Raw genomic sequence first — 16872 nt, forward strand, 5'->3', positions numbered from 1 at the left:
CGTCAAAGGCTGCAAATATTATCGAACATGACTATGTTGAAAAAGTCTAAATGTTTATGCAAAGCTGGTTTCTAACCAGCAACACTGGCATAAAAACAGCTGCAAATTAGTCAAATGGTTTCAGTAAGGACATGAAAACAAAATAAACGACTGAATTTGTTTTGGTTTTTTTGATTAGTTTCCCATTTTTCCAGGTTGATAATTCTGCCTGGCACCCATTAGGTGGACCAGAAACAGAAACAACTAATATAGTGTATGCAATAGTGATAGTGTGACACATGTACTTAACAAGAAATTACTTAACAACAGATCTGTGTTGTCTGTGAAATAAATAAATGCAAATGTGAAAAACTGTGCTTACACTAGAACAATGAACAGCTAGTGGTGGTAAGATGAGACGGTCTTGTGTCACCCCCTCCCCTTACTACCACTATTACTGTAGCTCTGACCACATCCGCCACCATCATTGCACTTTTTCATGACATCATCTTCACAGCTAATCTTATCAATATGTCTTTGAATTGACCAAAGACAACGTTATAACATGCAGGCAAAGAGGTAATATGGCAATAATGCTATATAACAGACGTAACAGTGAGGGTTAAAGTTTTGTAAACAAGGAAAAGGCTCTCAGATAGATAAATCACTTTGTTTTTACTTAAGCAAGCTGAGCACAGAAGAACTGTTGATAATGACATACAAGGTTTTCTAACTTTCAGTGAGAAATTAGTGAAGCAAATGTAAAATCATATCAAGTATCATCCTGGTTAAGTTTGCAGCTTTCAAGTGTACCATCACCACCCCGCAGAAACCTTGTAACTCCAGTTGCCGTGGTAACTGCAGCTCACATTGGACCCATATGTCAAAAAAAAAAAAAAAAAAAAAGTTTCATAGACCTGAGACTAACCGAACCACTGAAAACCTTTTAAAACCATAAATTCAACCATGTTCTATTATTTACTGAAAGTTTATCTCATTGGAGGATTTTGCAGAACAATTACATTATGCATGTACTGGTGTGCACTGTGAATGGTGATTCAAAAGTTTCACAACACCAAATCAAAACAAGTACCTGCAGAACGAGTGACTGGCATTTACATGGAAAAGCTACATTACCACGTACTCTGGAGAATGCGTCTGTTGTTCTGTCTTGGTAGAAATATTGAAATATAAAAAGCAATACAACCTTCGCAGGGAAACCAAACACAGAAACTAAATGTGCTTCTTACCTTAACATTGACTCTCCATATAAGGCATGAGTTTGTTTTGTTATAAACATTTTTTTGGTCTTTGAACTCAGTTATCTAAAAAGCAATGTGCACTTGTCCACAACCTGGGTTAGATGGAGCGTTATTTACAGCGCTATATCCGCAGACCTTTTTGTTACCACATCTGAAGGTTCCATTATGAATTATTTCAGCTCAAAAGTGAAAGAATAATAACTCAACATTTACGATATTTTGCCATTCAAATTGCCAATGTGTTACCTTCTTTTGGTACAGACAAGCCACCAAGGACAGAACATCACTAACAGGCTTCTCACTCAGATGTTAAGCATAGATACAAGTTTTCAAATGCCAGATAAAATGGAAGGTAGGGTTTAAAAAGAAATATTCAAAGACAGTGACAGGGTTCAAGATTATCAAATTTTAAACTGTTAAGCATAACATAACAACTCATTCACCACATATATATAATTATCCCATTTTCCCTTCCCTCAAGATTGTTCTGTAGCCAAAGAAAATAGGGTTAGAAAAGGGGAAATCCTCTTCCGCTAATTTTTGAAGACCTCTGAAGAGTTCCTCTTATAAGAAAACCGCGTTTGTCTTTGCAAGGCAGGTGTCTTATGTGTGTTCTTCTTTTTATTGTTCCAAATCACAAAAACTTGTCAGTGAAAGAAACCTTTTTAGCCTTGTCCAGTTACACAGTTTGCAGGGCAGTAATAGCAAAAGTGAACCTCCGGGTGGGTTCAGTACAGCCTCCTAAACAGAGTCAAAGTATCCCTCGTTCTCCAAAAAGTCAAGGACATGATGCTGTTTGTCAAAGGTAAAACACCAGAAAACCAACTGAGAGTGACCACAAAAAGGCCAAGCGTTCAACCTTCTTCAGAGTACGTTAATCCAGATGATTCGGGTCCAAAGGCCATCTCAGTAGGGTCGTCCCTGAAGTAGCAATTCCTCTTTCTTTGAACAGCATCATTCCTGAACCTGGCGATTGTGCTAAACTAGCTAGCTACAGAGCTGGGCCAGCTCAGGTTCAGGTGAAGCATTGGGAAGCTTGGAATTGAAGATCTGCAGAGAGTCCTTGATTCGTGCCACCTCTCCGGCTGACAGCTTGAGGCGGTGGCGCAGGAGACAAGAAAACAGATCTAATGGCTGTGGTGCTGGTGGAGAAAGCCGATTAATCCGGTCTCTCATCTCCAGTAACATCAGAAAGGCGGCATCCTGCGTACCCTGTGTGTAGGGGTAGTCCAACTGGAGAATCAGATCCTTGATGCCCTCAGGGTCAAAGTGCATGCTGTATCCGAACACCTTCAGCGTGTTGATCTTCATGTAGCCCAGGTTGGAGGTCTGATCATCCAAGTCCAATGGCTCATAGAAGAGAGTTTCATTCACTGTTGGATCATCCGTGACTATGCGGCTTCTCAGGTAGATGTGCACTGTTTCAAAAAAGGATTTCCACTTGCTGCCCAGAGACAGAGTCCAGTTGTAACACTGTGCAGTGGTGACGCTGTCCAGTCGAGTTCTCTCCCAGTTAGAGAAGTCAGGCTGGTTCACTGGCATGAACCAGCTCTCTGAGTGACTTCCCCCAAAAGGATTCACATAGACAGCAGGCACGGGTTCCAGTGTTGAATTTTTAGTTGAGCATATCTGAAAAGAAATGCCCATTAGCATGTGGATGAGGTTGGACTTGTTTTTGTTACTCTTGAGTGTTAGTAGCATCCTCTTCCTCCAGGCAGGATTGAACCAACTTCCCAGGCGGACATCATTGCTGATATAGATGGCATGGACCTCTATCCTGCTGTCCAGTCGCTGAAGCAGGTACTTTACCTGAAGAGGGATTAACAAACCGTGAGGCTGCAGTCAATGCAATAAGCAGATAGATCATTAATGCACTGGTTCTCAAACTGAGCTATTACCAAATTTTAAATTTCAATTACCACCTTTGCCAGAATTTATAAATCTCATCAAGAGCCACAATGGATATTTTACAACTTTAGTTTACAAATGCTGAAAACCCTTGTAAAATGTCTGTGAAGGTTCTCAGTTATCCAGGTCATCGTAGTCTAAGGAGCTTGGAAAGAAAAGTGTCTGGACTTCTTTAAGTTTTCTTGAAGACGTTTCACCTCTCATCCGAGAAAGTCTGCCATCTATAATCCAGTTTTGAGATCCCTTCCTAGACGCCTTAACGCCCACTCACATCCTTTTCACACCATGGCTCGTGTGATTAGGTAGAGGATCAATAGGGGGTCCATGACCCTCTTGGGGACACTCCCATAGGGCTTTGGGACTCTCCACCAATTGCTTTTAGAACTGAAGAAGCTTCTCAAATGAAACTTAAAGAAGTCCAGACGCTTTTCTTTCCAAGCTCCTTAGACCCCTTGTAAAACTTTTAATGATTTTTAAAGACATTTTAATAAAAAGCAAAAATTAGACATTCTGGTTAGGCATTGGCATTATAAAATTTGATTATTTAACTATAATAAAATCCCTGTTTAATACTGTATTCCTTTTTGAACAAAAAAATATATTACTAATATTTGTACTGTTATGTAAATCTTGTATGTTCAGTATAAAGATTCAACACAAAAACAATTTAACAATTGATGGCATGTGAGCCCTTTGAGGCACTGTTTGTTTAATTTGTGCCACAGAGCTTTGAGAACCAGTGGAATACATAATTGAGGAGCTTTGAGAACCTCGACATCAGGCATGTCCAAGTCAAAGTTCAGGTAATGATCTAGCGATGCAGCAATGCTAGGTCGACAGGAACCAAGATGGAGGATGTTGCCGTGATGACAGGCTCCACAACGGGTGGCGTTGTCAGAGGCGCAGAGGGTGCAGGAGGTGGTGGAAGTCCCTACAACACAGGGGATAACTCCTTGGCAGTTTGGCTGCTCCACGGGGCAGCTACAGCTCATCACCTCCTCAGAGAAGGAGCCCAGCATTCCATGCTCATTGCAGTAGAGCAGAGACTGAGCCCTGGTCAGCCAAAACCCAACAGGCCTGCAGTGGGCAAAGAGAAGATACACTAATGCAGTTATCTATACATCACAGCAACATCTTTGGTAAATACTGAAGTAATGTTGTGGTCATTGTGTCCTATAATAACACCTTTCACACAGACTGGGGTAGATCTGCAAAGTCCAAACATGGAGATGCATGCATCTCAAAAATGATTAAAGATAAAAGCCTGACACTTTCTCCGGCCTTTCTTACATAAAAATGAATTACAATCCGTCCCCAGTGTATTGGATATATTGGATAAGAATATTAAAACAAAACAAAAATAATAATCATAAAGCCACCCTGCAAAGTCTCAAATTTGACCACACACTAATAAAAAAAATTGGGGTTGGAGTTTTGGGTTAGGGTCTTGTAAAGGACTAGCAACAGCGCTGTGTGAGCTCAGCAACTTGCCCTTGCAAAAAATGTACATCAGTATTTGTTATATTAAATTATAAATTTGCAGGGAGACTGCAAGTCACAATAAGTTTAGTTGCACTATGGTTCAGACCCACAGTTTCCTCTAGTGTCTACCTGACCCACTCTAGAAAGCCAACCTGAGTCCTAGTTGAAGCATTTAGGGCAGTTTACTAGAGGTTTCCACATTTAACACTGAAATTACTGGCTAATTCAGGTGATGTTTTCCCCATCTTGAATTTAGTGTGTTGTTTGTGTTCATTGTCATCTATTAATGTGTATATTTTTTCCATGTAGTGAGTATTAGAGAATTTTAGTTAATAATGTGAGTGCCAACATTTTAGTTAGTTACATTTTAGTTCAGTGCTTCAGCTGTTTATTTGTTCAATAAACACAGCTGTTTATTTTGGTCACTAACCTTTACAGACTATTTTCTCCTCGAGTCTATTTTGAAACTCTTCTAATAGGCCATTAGAAGGCACTTTATTACAGTTTACCGAGCTTTGCTACTCAGAAGCTATTTTTAAACAAAAAACAGGGCCATATTGTAACAGTTATTTGGAAACATTATCTACAATGAGTTTAGCTTTCAGTGCTCAGGATCAATAATAAATCTAATTTTTAAAACATGCTCAAAAGTTTTTCTTGCCTTGAACCAAAATAAAGTTTAAAAACATCTTGCCCTGCAAGTTTTACTTTACAATACTGTTGTTGTTAAATTCTACCATGGGTAGCAGACATATACAGAGATTTTTTTCTTAGAAGCTAAATAGTGTGTAATGTATCTTCAAACATTCAAATTCTCAAAGCCTTCTGTAATGTCCTTGTATGTGGTCTTCTTATTGACTGTTACTTTATAACAGTAATTAAAAAATAAAATAAATGAAAAAAAAATACGAAAGAATTGAAGGCGAGTGGGTAGGAGACAGACCTACAAGATAAAGTCCGTAAACTGGAGAAAACTGAGAAAAGATGTGTACACCTGGAACAGAAGCTGGAAACCACAATCAAACAGATAGAAGCACCTAGCATCAGTCATCCAAATGTAACTGTCATTGAGTATCAGGGTGTTCTCCAAGTTAAAGAGGTAAAGTGAAAAAAGCAAAGTATTGATTTAACCCTGGACAATTCTGGCAAATTAGCAAGAATAGAACAGTGTCCCAATGTATAGTAATAATAATAATAATAATAATAATAAAAATCAAGAAAATACAGGTGAAATCTACTGTAGAACTAAATCTATTGACTCGATGTCAAGAGAAGTAAAAAACCAATGGACAGTGTTGGTTAATAGTACGTCAGTGGCAATATCTTTGTTTTGTTGTAGCTCTAAATAGTCATGCCCTTTGCTCACACTTTTTGGATTTCAACAAGTGAAAAATGAATCCATAGTTTGCTCCATCTTCTTAATACATAAGATTATACTATAATGACTTGACACCTTTTTGTAGAAGGGTGGGTGTTCGGTGTGCCTACAGTACGGATGGAAATGGAAGCATACATAAATTACCATCCACTTTGGTGCAGTAACAGTAGCAACAAGTTTAGACTGGAAATTAGCTCTGCTGAGATTCTATCCCCAGGCTAAGCTTGGGAAATAACACAAAAAATTGCCCAAATGCTTCAGCAATTCCTCCCCCTCAGGCCTGTGTAAATAGACAAAAATAAATGATGATAAAACAAATGGATTTGTGCAGAAGAAAACAGGAAGCTTTTTCAGCTGTAGCAGCAACCATTAACTTGTTGCCGGCGCAAATGGGGTTACGACTGAGTGACAGGGTACGATAGAGAGAGCAAGGAGAGCGAGAGTGAGACAAAGGTAACTGAGGGAGAAAAATAAAGACAAGACTCTACACAGAATGGGCAAAGGGAAGATGGAGTGATTGGTGGAGGGAAAGGACTGTCAGGGAAATTAAAGTCCTCTGTAAACAAGTGCCAAGCTGTCAGTCTGTGAGAGGACTTGATTACAGCATGCCACAGAACCATGTACCTCAGCCTACAAAGGCCCCCACAACCTGTAACTAGACCCCTCTTCTCTTCTCCTCTCTTCTCTGGATCCAGTCAGCACTTATCTCTTCTCCCTCCTACAATCTCTTACCCACTATATATCCTTCCTGTCTCGGTAGTTCACTTCCTTTCTTATCCAGATTCCCTTTGTCCCTCTTCTACATTGACCCTTTGATTTCAAATCCTCTGCGACCTAAGAAAACACCACCAAATATAAAAATCCTGCAAAAGCACACAAAAAACAATTGAAGGTAACTTAAACAGAACTGAAAGAAAAAAAAATGCAGCAAAACTGTAATAAAAGAAAAAAAGAAACAGTTGTGTTTTTGGGGAGACAATAGCGTGACGGACAGCTGTGGAAGTGATATGCTAACAGTGAAGGGCTAATAGCAAAAATGGATCCGCAGTATTATATGGATGATGCCATTAAAACCCACATTACCTACATCTTTTTTTACTCACAACACTGATGAATCCTACGGTTCTTTTAAGCATGTTTCAGTGCAGCCCTTCGCATGTTTTGGTATCTGTCACTTCCACAGCTGGTCCGTGACATTAATATCGCCCCAAAAACACTTCTGTCATATTTTGTGAGATTTTTTTCTACTTGTAGTGTGTTTTATTTCACTTCTGTTGTGTTTTTTTCCCATCTCCACTGTGTTTTGTGTGCTTTTTCAGCATTGTTCTGGTGTTTTCTTTTTTCTTTTTTTTAAACTTTGATTTAACTTTTTTCCCCAACAAATAGACAGGTTCACGTCCAAAATAACAATTCTGCACAGCACTAGAATATTACAACATTATGTCCATAATTATTGTCCATTAGGGTCCAGTTTACAAGTTACTCCCAGTGCTTCCAGTGGTTTCTTCCATTTGTCCACAAAACTTCGGGAGCTCCCATCAATGTAATGTCCCAAACTGATCAGAGTCATAACATCAATGATGAGCGACTTCCATAGAGAAATGGAGGGAGGCTCAGCCCCCACCCATCTCAACATAATGCTTTTCCTGGCCAACATTAACAGTGACTGAATTACATGCTCATGTTGTACCAGTGAAACAGGGATATATCCCAATAAGCACATTAATGGGTGTTCTGTCACCTGCTGACCAATGGCTGTACTAATATTGGCGCAGACCTCTTTCCAAAATGATTGAATAATAGCGCATTCCCACAAGCAGTGGAATCTAGTGCCCACTCTGACCTTACACTTGAGACAATTTGGAGATGTTCCCATATTATACTTACTATAAATATACGGAGAAATATATACGTTGTGCAGGATTTTGTACTGCAGTTCTTTAACTTGGTTACAAACAGAGATTTTAGATGGAAGGAGCAGGATTTTGTCCCATGCCTGTATATCTATTTCACATTTAAGCAACGTCCCCCAAGATTTTCTCAACCATGCCAGTTTATCCACAATTAGGGCATAAATCTCTGAATAAAACTTCGATACAAAATGTTTATGCTCCCTATTATCTAGAAAGAATTTCTCCAACCGAAAAGAGGCTTTTGCGATTTGTAATGATTTAGCATTTTTTTCACACATAATTTCTCAATTGCAAATACTTATAAAACTCAGTCTTTGACATAGAATACTGGGACTTCAAGGATTCAAATGATTTAAACTCACCATGTTTAAAGAGGTCATAAAACCTCTTTACACCTACTTTATGTTTTGCGGCAGAAGGTCTGGATTATTTATAAACGTTGACAAAATATTAAACAGAAGACTACTGTTAAAAAGTTTTCTCAGTCCACATAGCATTATATATCAGTGGGTTATACTTTATTACGTGAGGTAAATCATTTAGACGTTTCCCTAAAAAGTTAACAGGTGAGGATGGTTTACATGATACTTCCTCAATATTTAGCCATGGCAGATCAGAATATTCATGTATCCAGGCAGAAAGAAACCTCGCTTGCATTGAGAGGACATAATTTTCTACGTTTGGCACTCCCCATCCGCCCAGATCTTTCGGTAACTGTAGTGTCTCCAATTTAATTTTGGGTTTTCTTCCTGCCCAAATGAAATCCACCATAGCCTTGTTAATTGCTTTAATATCTTCTGATTTCAAAATTACAAACAACATGCCTGTATAATATAGTATTTTCGGTAGGATTACCATCTTAATGAGATTTATTCTTCCCAAAAATGATATTGGAAGTGACCTCCATCTTGTCAGCATTTCTTGAAGATCTTGAACCACTCCATTAATATTTTCTCTATATAAGTGTCCAACATTTGGTGTAACTTTAACTCCCAAATATACAAAACCTGATGGTGCCCAATGAAAAGGTTTAACATATAAAGGTTCAGTGTCCTTTCCACTACACAGAGTCATTATAACAGATTTATCAAAATTTACCTTGTATCCAGATATAAGACCAACGTCCTTGATACACCTAGTAAGAACAGGTAGAGAGTTCGCAGGGTCAGTCAGTGTCAGAAGAATATCATCTGCATAGAGCAGGATTTTATGTTGTCTATCCCCAATTTTAACTCCAGGAACACTTGGATTTTGTCTAATGGCCATGGCCAAGGGCTCAATGGCCAAAGCAAATAATAGTGGTGACAATGGGCTACCTTGTGCTGTACCTCTGCTCAATGTCATTGGGGAAGATAACAAGCCGTTAGTTAACACTGATGCTGTTGGTGATTTGTATATAATTTTGATCCACCCCAGACAGTTTTTTCCAAACCCAAATCTTCTCATTATTTCAAACAGATATTCCCATTCAATTCTATCAAATGCCTTTTCAGCATCCATAGAAACAACAACCCCAGAGATCTGATAAAAATTAAAAAAACAAATAATATTAAATAGACGTCGAGTATTATTGTAAGAATTCCTCCCCTTAATAAAGCCTGTCTGGTCAGCATGCACAATAGAGCACATCACTTTTTCTAGCCTAAGAGCCAGTATCTTTGAAAGTATCTTATTATCAACACCAAGAAGGCTAATAGGCCTGAAAGATGAGCATAACTCCGGGTTTTTATCTTTTTTAGCTATCAATGTTATATTAGCCTGGTACATAGATTCAGGGAGTTTCGATTCTTCAAATGCTTTATTAAAAACCCTTAATAATAAACTATTTAACTTCACTTTCATTATCTTAAAAAATTCTTATATATTCCCTGACTGGAGTGCAGATATAGCTTTATCCACCTCCATCAATGTAATGGGTGACTCCAGCAGGCTAACCTGATCTTCAGAGAGCTGAGGGAATACTAAGTCGTTTAGGAAAAAGCCTGAGTTAAGCCTTGTTATATCCATCTCAGATTGATATAAGTTTGTATAGAATTCTCTAAAGCACTCATTAATCTGACGGTTTCCTACTTGCCTTTCACCATTCACATCCACAATAGCTGTGATAAAAGAACTTGATGGAGTATTCCTTACAAGATGAGCCAAAAAGCAGTTAGGCTTATTAGCTGATTGAAAAAGCCGTCGTCTGGCAAGAAGGACGTCTCTTTCAGCCTTTCGCATTATCAAATTACGCAAAGATGTCCTGGCAATATTAAGCTCACTTAATGTTTCAGCTGATTTTGTTACATAATATTGTTTCTCCAGCTTTTTTATATTATTCTCAATCTCTAACTGCCCTGTTAATCGTTGCTTTCTTTTATGACTTGTGTATGAAATAATCATCCCTCTCATGTAAGCCTTATAGCTATCCCAAAAAGTTCTCGTGTCTATCTCCCCTTTATCATTTATTTCTAAAAATAATGTTGTTTGCTCTGTTATGAAGTGTATAAATTTCTCATCCAAAAGAGACAGTGTGCTCATCTTCCAAGACATGGAGCGCTCAATATGTCTCATGGGTTGGGACTACAGGAGCATGGTCAGAGAGACCTATATGACCAATATTTACCCTGCTGAACTAACTGACTGATACACTTGGACATAAAAATATAATCTATACGAGATGCTGACAAGTGAGGGTTAGAGTAGAAAGTGGATTCTTTAGATAATGAGTTATAGTGTCGCCAGACATCTATAAGGTCAAGCTCATTTATAATTTGCCAAAGGGTTTTGGAATTTTTTGACAGAGTAGATTGTGGGGGAGATTTATCCATTTTGGGGCATAAAACACAGTTAAAGTCACCCACTAATATTATATTAGCACAGACCATGTCCACTAATTGACTAAATAATACTGTGTAAAACTCATCATCCTGTGCATTCGGCGCATATATATTACCTAGGAGAACAGTTTCCCCATGCAACATCCCTTTAACCAATATATATCTTCCATCATTGTCCTTGTGAGTGGCTGTAACAGTGAAGGGAAGATTTTTGTGTATAAGGGTAATAACCCCCCTTTTATTTGTGGAGTAGGATGAGAAAAAAATTTGACCAACCCATTCTCTACAGTATTTTCTATGTTCATCATCTGTCAGATGGGTTTCTTGCAAAAAAGCAATGTGAATAAAACCTTTCTTCAGAGAATTTAAAATTGACTTTCTTTTCATCACATTGTTGGACCCTTTAACATTCCAAGTACTTATCTTAACTGACATACAAGAAAAGCAATATATATATTTTGTGCTGTTTACATATTTAACCAAATCTACATTTGACCAGTCTGAACCTATTAACCAAAATAGTTGAACATAAAACAAGAACACTTGTTCCCAGCAAAACCTGAACACAAAGCCTGGAAACCTCAACCCTCCCCAACACAAATAACACAAAGTAAAGTAAAATAAATTACACATCTAGATGTACCCTGCTCTAAAGTACAGCTGTAGGGGGATACAGACGCGTACCATCCCCGCACTGGAGTGTATGTCAAAAATCAAAGTATACTCTATACTTTAGCTCGTTAACGGTACTGTAATGCTGTAAGCCTCGAGTTTGTGACTTACATATGAATGGCACTGTCGTGCACCAACAGTTTATTTAGGTCTTGGCAATTTGCTCACATAGTCCTTGACGTCCTGGATGGTCGCGAGCAAACTCAAAATAAGGTCAGTACTTCCACGCTTTAAACGCTGCACGCTCATACTCTCTCCACACTCGATATGTGATCCATTGTTGATCTGCACACAGCTGTTGTCACCAACGTCGCACTTGCTTACGTCACTGTCATGAGACATTCTTGCAAAAAAATCACAGTTTTAGTAACGCAGTAACGCAGCGTTCCTACGGGAAAGTAACGGTAATCTAATTACCGTTTTTGCAATAGTAATCCCTTACTTTACTCGTTGATTGAAAAAAGTAATCGGATTACAGTAACGCTGCCCATCTCTGGTCGCGAGGGAGATACTAGTACCATCGGGGTTAGATATTTTAATGATGTTTGGATAAAGGAAGGAATATTTGATCCCCGCCTCTCGGAGGGCTTTACGCGCATTCACCGACTCCTTTCTCTTTCGTGCCACCTCGGCTGAGAAATCCTGATAGAAGGACACTTTCATGTTCTGGTGTTTTCTTAAGTTGCAGTCCATTTGACCTCTCAAGGCCCACATACTTTTCATAGGTTGTAGGTTTTTATTAGAATGGGAGGGAGAGCAGTATACCAGTATTCGGGTCCCTCTTCTGTGGAACCAGCTTCCAGTTTTGGTTTGGGAAACAGACACTATCTCTACTTTTAAGATTAGGCTTCAAACTTTCCTTTTTCCTAAAGCATATAGTTAGGGCAGGATCAGCTGACCCTGAATCTTATCTTAGTTATGCTGCAATAGGTGTAGGCTGCTGGGGGATTCCCATGATGCATTGAGTATTTCTTCTTCAGTCACCTTTCTCACTCAATATGTGTTAACAGACCTCTCTGCATTGAATCATACTTGTTATTAATCTCTGTCTCTCTTCCACAGCATGTCTTTATCCTGTCTTCCTTCTCTCACCCCAAACGATCACAGCAGATGGCCCCGCCCCTCCCTGAGCCTGGTTCTGTTTGTCATGGTCCTGGGTCAAGCGACCCAGTGTTTGAGTTTATGTATCTTTTGTACTTCTGTTGTGCCTTAGCTTAGTGCACCTAGTTAATTTCTAGATTGCTGTTTAGTCTTGTTCCTTAGTTGTTTATGTCATCTTCCCCTGTACTAAGTCTCCCTGGTTCATGTGTCACGTCTGCGTGGTTATGTTTAGTTCATGTCATGTCTAATCTCCATGTTTCCTGTTTTACTTTGAAAGTCTGTATTCAATGTCAGTGTATTCAGTTTCACTTCTCCTGTCCTGTCGTGATGGTTCATGTGTGTCAGCTGTGCTCCCATGTGTGGCCACTTCCCCTGATCATCCCTCATGTGTATTTAGTCTCTGTGTTTCATGTAGTCTGCGTCGCGTTGTCTGTGTTCCCACCCCCTGTGTTCCGTATCTCCAGCCATAGCCTTTCCATAGTTTGTCCAGTTTAGGTTTCTGTTGAGCTACTACTCTTATGCTGCCCTCACTCTGGTTTGTTCCTTTCATCAGCCATAATAAAAGGCTCGCTTTTGTTTAATCCACTCCTGTATCTTCGCTTGTGTTCGCACCTGGGTCCACCACACACATTTCCGCATGGTCTGCCTCCGCAGATCATGACACTGTTGGAGGTTTTTTCCTGTTAAAAGGGAGTTTTTCCTTCCCACTGTCGCCAAAGTGCTTGTTCATAGGAGGTCACATGATTGTTGGGTTTTTGCTATGTATTATTGTAGGGTCTACATTACAATATAAAGCACCTTGAGGCATTTTGGCATTGTTTTGAAGGTCTTTCTTCATTTTTCCCTTAAAAAAAACAACAGCAAAAACAAAACAATCAATCAAAAAACTGCAACTGAGTGAGGTCACCTGCAGAATTCACTCAGACTGTGGGAGTCAGTTAACTCGTTACATGATTTGAAGAGGTGATTTCAACAAAGGCAGCGCTCTTTTTTTTGTCTGTCTGTTCAGCTGCAATGACTTCTTATCAGAAGTTGTGCCTGTTCCACGTTACAAACACAAGTTCCCGCATCCCTGGGAATTACATGAACATGAGATCATTCTGGAACTTAGTCGCAGCCTTCGGTACAAGATTACAGATCTATGGGCAGTGTTGGGGAGTAACGGAATATATGTACCGCCGTTACGTATTTAAAATACAAAATATGAGTAACTGTATTCCGTTACAGTTACCGTTTAAAAAGGTGGTATTCAGAATACAGTTACTTTGCTGAAATAAAGGGATTACACTGAGGTATTTTCCTGTTTCGTAGGTTCGGCTATGCCCTCTCTACTTTTGACAAAACACACATTAAGAGGCTCTAACGTCTGTGTCTCAATCTCGCGGCCCATGTCACCCCTACTTGCAGCCCGCATAATAACGTGAAGAAATATTTAAAAAAATTATTCACAAAAATGATTTAATATGAAGGTAACAGGCAGAGTGTTACAGGCATCGCCCTAAAGAATGTAGCCTCATGGGCAGTGTAGTCCGTGCTGCAGGGAGAATGGACTGCCATACCCGTTATGTGTCTGTGAGCGAGGGAGGGAGAGAATATAATAAAATCTTGGCCATGTAATTTCTCTAATCTTGACACACACACAGACACACACACACACACAAGCCCATCCAGCTATCTTAGTGAGGGCCTTCATTGACATAATGGTTTCCCTAGCCCCTTACCCTAACTCTAACCATTAAAAATGAATGCCTAACCCTAAGCCTTACCCCAAACCTAACCATAACCTAATTGTAACCCTGACACTAAAACCACATTTTGAGCCTCAAAAAGGCCTTCAAATTTGTGAGAACCGGTGTGTGTGTCCTCACAAGTGACTGTTGGTTCTCACAAGTATAGTAGAAGGCAGATTTCAGTCCTCACAAAGATAGCTAGACAGGAACACACACACATATATAAACACAAAATAAGATGTGTCACATCCATCCTGTCTTGTATCTTGGTAGTGGTGTATTGGTGTGGAGTATTTTCTTTGCAGATTCTGGGCACTTTAGTACCAGCTGAGCATCATTTAAATGCAGCATCATACCTCAGTATTGTTGCTGACTGTGTCCATCCCTTTATGACCACAGTATGCCCATTTTATGATGGCTGCTTCCAACAGAATCACACGCCATGTCACAGCGCTCAAATCACCTGAAACTGGTTCCTTGAACGTGACAGTGAGTTCACTGTGCTCAAATGGCCTCCACGGTCAGAGCATCTCAATTCAACAGAGCACCTTTTCTCCATTGGCAATTTGCATTATGTATGTGTAGCTGACAAATCTGTAGCAACTGTGTGATGCTGTTATCTCAAAATGGACTAAACTCACTGAGGAATGTTTTTGCTAAATCTATGCCATTGAGAATTAAGACAATTGGAAGGCAAACAGGGTTCCAACCTGGTACTAGCAAGGTAAATGTTATAAAGTGGTCAGTCAAATAGCCCAAGAGTTTTAAACGTGAGAGAAATTGTAATGCATAACCTACAACAGAGACAACCCAAGGCCAAAACCCATGTAATTCCAGTGCAATCAACAAATGTTTTATAAAGGGGTATGTGTGCACCCCTTTGAGGTGGGCTGTTAAAGAGTCCATAGCTGCAAACACAGCCAGATAAAATACCGGTAATGGTTTGTTCTCTGTCAGTGTGTCCCGGTGAGCTACCTTTGTTGGGGGAGACTGATGCGGGGCTGTTTGGGGCAGCGTTTACTCAGCGTGAACAGTTTCCTGATGATCTTCTGGGCTTTGCTGAGGACAAGGACGGTGCTGGCCTCCAGCTGGGCATAACGTTTTTGGAGGGTTAAGTCGGCTGACCAGAGCTTGGCTATCATGGACACATTCAGGAAGCGATCAGTGGGCAATCGCTTCAGGAAGGCTTTGAATTCATCTGCAGGGAATTCAGCAGAGACAGAGAGAAGGAGAAAACAACAAAGTTAGTCTCAGGTAATTTATCACAATACAGTTTTTGAGCAGTGAAAGCCTATTCATCACATTCTATTTTACCCCTGCTAGCATGCAGCAAAATGACAGAGAAGCTGGGGAGTTTCACGTGTCATTAGAATTTAAAAAAAGCTGTTATGTTATAATGAATCACAATTACAAAGCAAATACCTGCGCTTTAAACGGCAGTTATACTCATTCACTTCTCCATTAGAATCCCATCTTATTCACTGTAGCATCATTGTCATTAAGCAACACTGTTTATGTGACGATTTACCGTATGGCGTCACATACAGATGGCCATCTTTAAAAGCCTAAACAAGTTAAGAGAGCATCAATTATCACAAGCTGAACACACTACTAAAAGCATGTGGTAATGAGGAAAAGGTTGTCTTCTGTCATTGTTTGTTGTGTTACTTTTATATTTATATATTAATACACTTGCATGAAGTATGGAGACGTGTGCTACATCTATGTCACTTTGTTCAAACTAGTATTTTTGTGCCCATGGAACACTAAAGCTCGAGACAAAATTTTAAGCCCCTGCCATATTCCAATCTGTGTCATCTGACATATGAGAAGTTTTTCTTTAACTGTATTTTCAGGAGAAAGTGCTTTTGATCATCTGGACACCTGCTCTTTTTTAGTTTCTTTGCAATAAGCACCACTACTATATTGCCTCGTTGGTCTTGCGGTATCTGATTTAAAACTCTTTAACAATAGGCTAAGTATCTTTGAGAAGGGAGTTTTGTGACAAATGACACACACAATGATTTTCTTTTTTCTGTGGCTACTCGTCCCACCTTGTTCACCAAGTATGTGATCCTTTAACCTCCTCACTAATTTCTTTATCATCATTGCTATCGTTTTGCGCCTTTAATGGATTATTGTATAATGTTTTCCACCATCTGGTCAAAATCAGTCATGGTCCTGAGTCGTCGACCACGTTTTTGAGTTAGTATCATGATTGTTTCATTTGGATTTTTGGAGATGATTTATGTTCTACTCTGTTTTGAGTATGTTATTATCACTCTATGATTGTGAGTTTATCTTTGCTTTTAGTCCCCGGTGCCTCATGATGTCGGGCAGCCAGTTGTCCTGTTACTGTTTGGTTTTGTATTTTGCCCTTTGTTTTTTTTTTGTCCCCATTTTTACCTGCATTAAAGATGTGATTTTGAGTTCATCTCCATTTTGCCAAGTCCTGCATTCTGGGGTCCTCACTGTATTTCCCATACATCATAACATTATTGATAAATATGAATAATCTGTGACACAAAAACTTCAACTCTCAAACATCAAGAGCGAGTTGCTTCAGGCACACTTGTGAACTATGCATTTCAAATTTTTCATGCATGACAAACAAAACCCACTCACGCA

At 39.4% G+C, this 16872-nt stretch overlaps 1 protein-coding gene across 2 annotated transcripts in view; it reads right to left on the minus strand.

The window, feature by feature from the left end:
* Positions 1-635: 635 nt before the first annotated feature.
* brinp2 (bone morphogenetic protein/retinoic acid inducible neural-specific 2) overlaps positions 636-16872 on the minus strand; it is a 270389-nt gene continuing 254152 nt past the window's right edge. For both annotated transcript variants that reach the window (XM_040039544.1, XM_040039543.1), the window contains 3 exons: positions 15220-15442; positions 3920-4226; positions 636-3050 (listed from right to left, as the gene is read on the minus strand). In XM_040039544.1, the coding sequence (XP_039895478.1) occupies positions 2229-3050; positions 3920-4226; positions 15220-15442 (1352 nt within the window). In that variant the 3' untranslated portion in view covers positions 636-2228. The remainder of the gene's footprint in view (positions 3051-3919; positions 4227-15219; positions 15443-16872) is intronic.

The sequence above is a fragment of the Simochromis diagramma genome, unplaced genomic scaffold (assembly GCF_900408965.1).
Source record: "Simochromis diagramma unplaced genomic scaffold, fSimDia1.1 OVJJ01000337.1, whole genome shotgun sequence".
In the NCBI taxonomy this organism is placed as follows: domain Eukaryota; kingdom Metazoa; phylum Chordata; class Actinopteri; order Cichliformes; family Cichlidae; genus Simochromis; species Simochromis diagramma.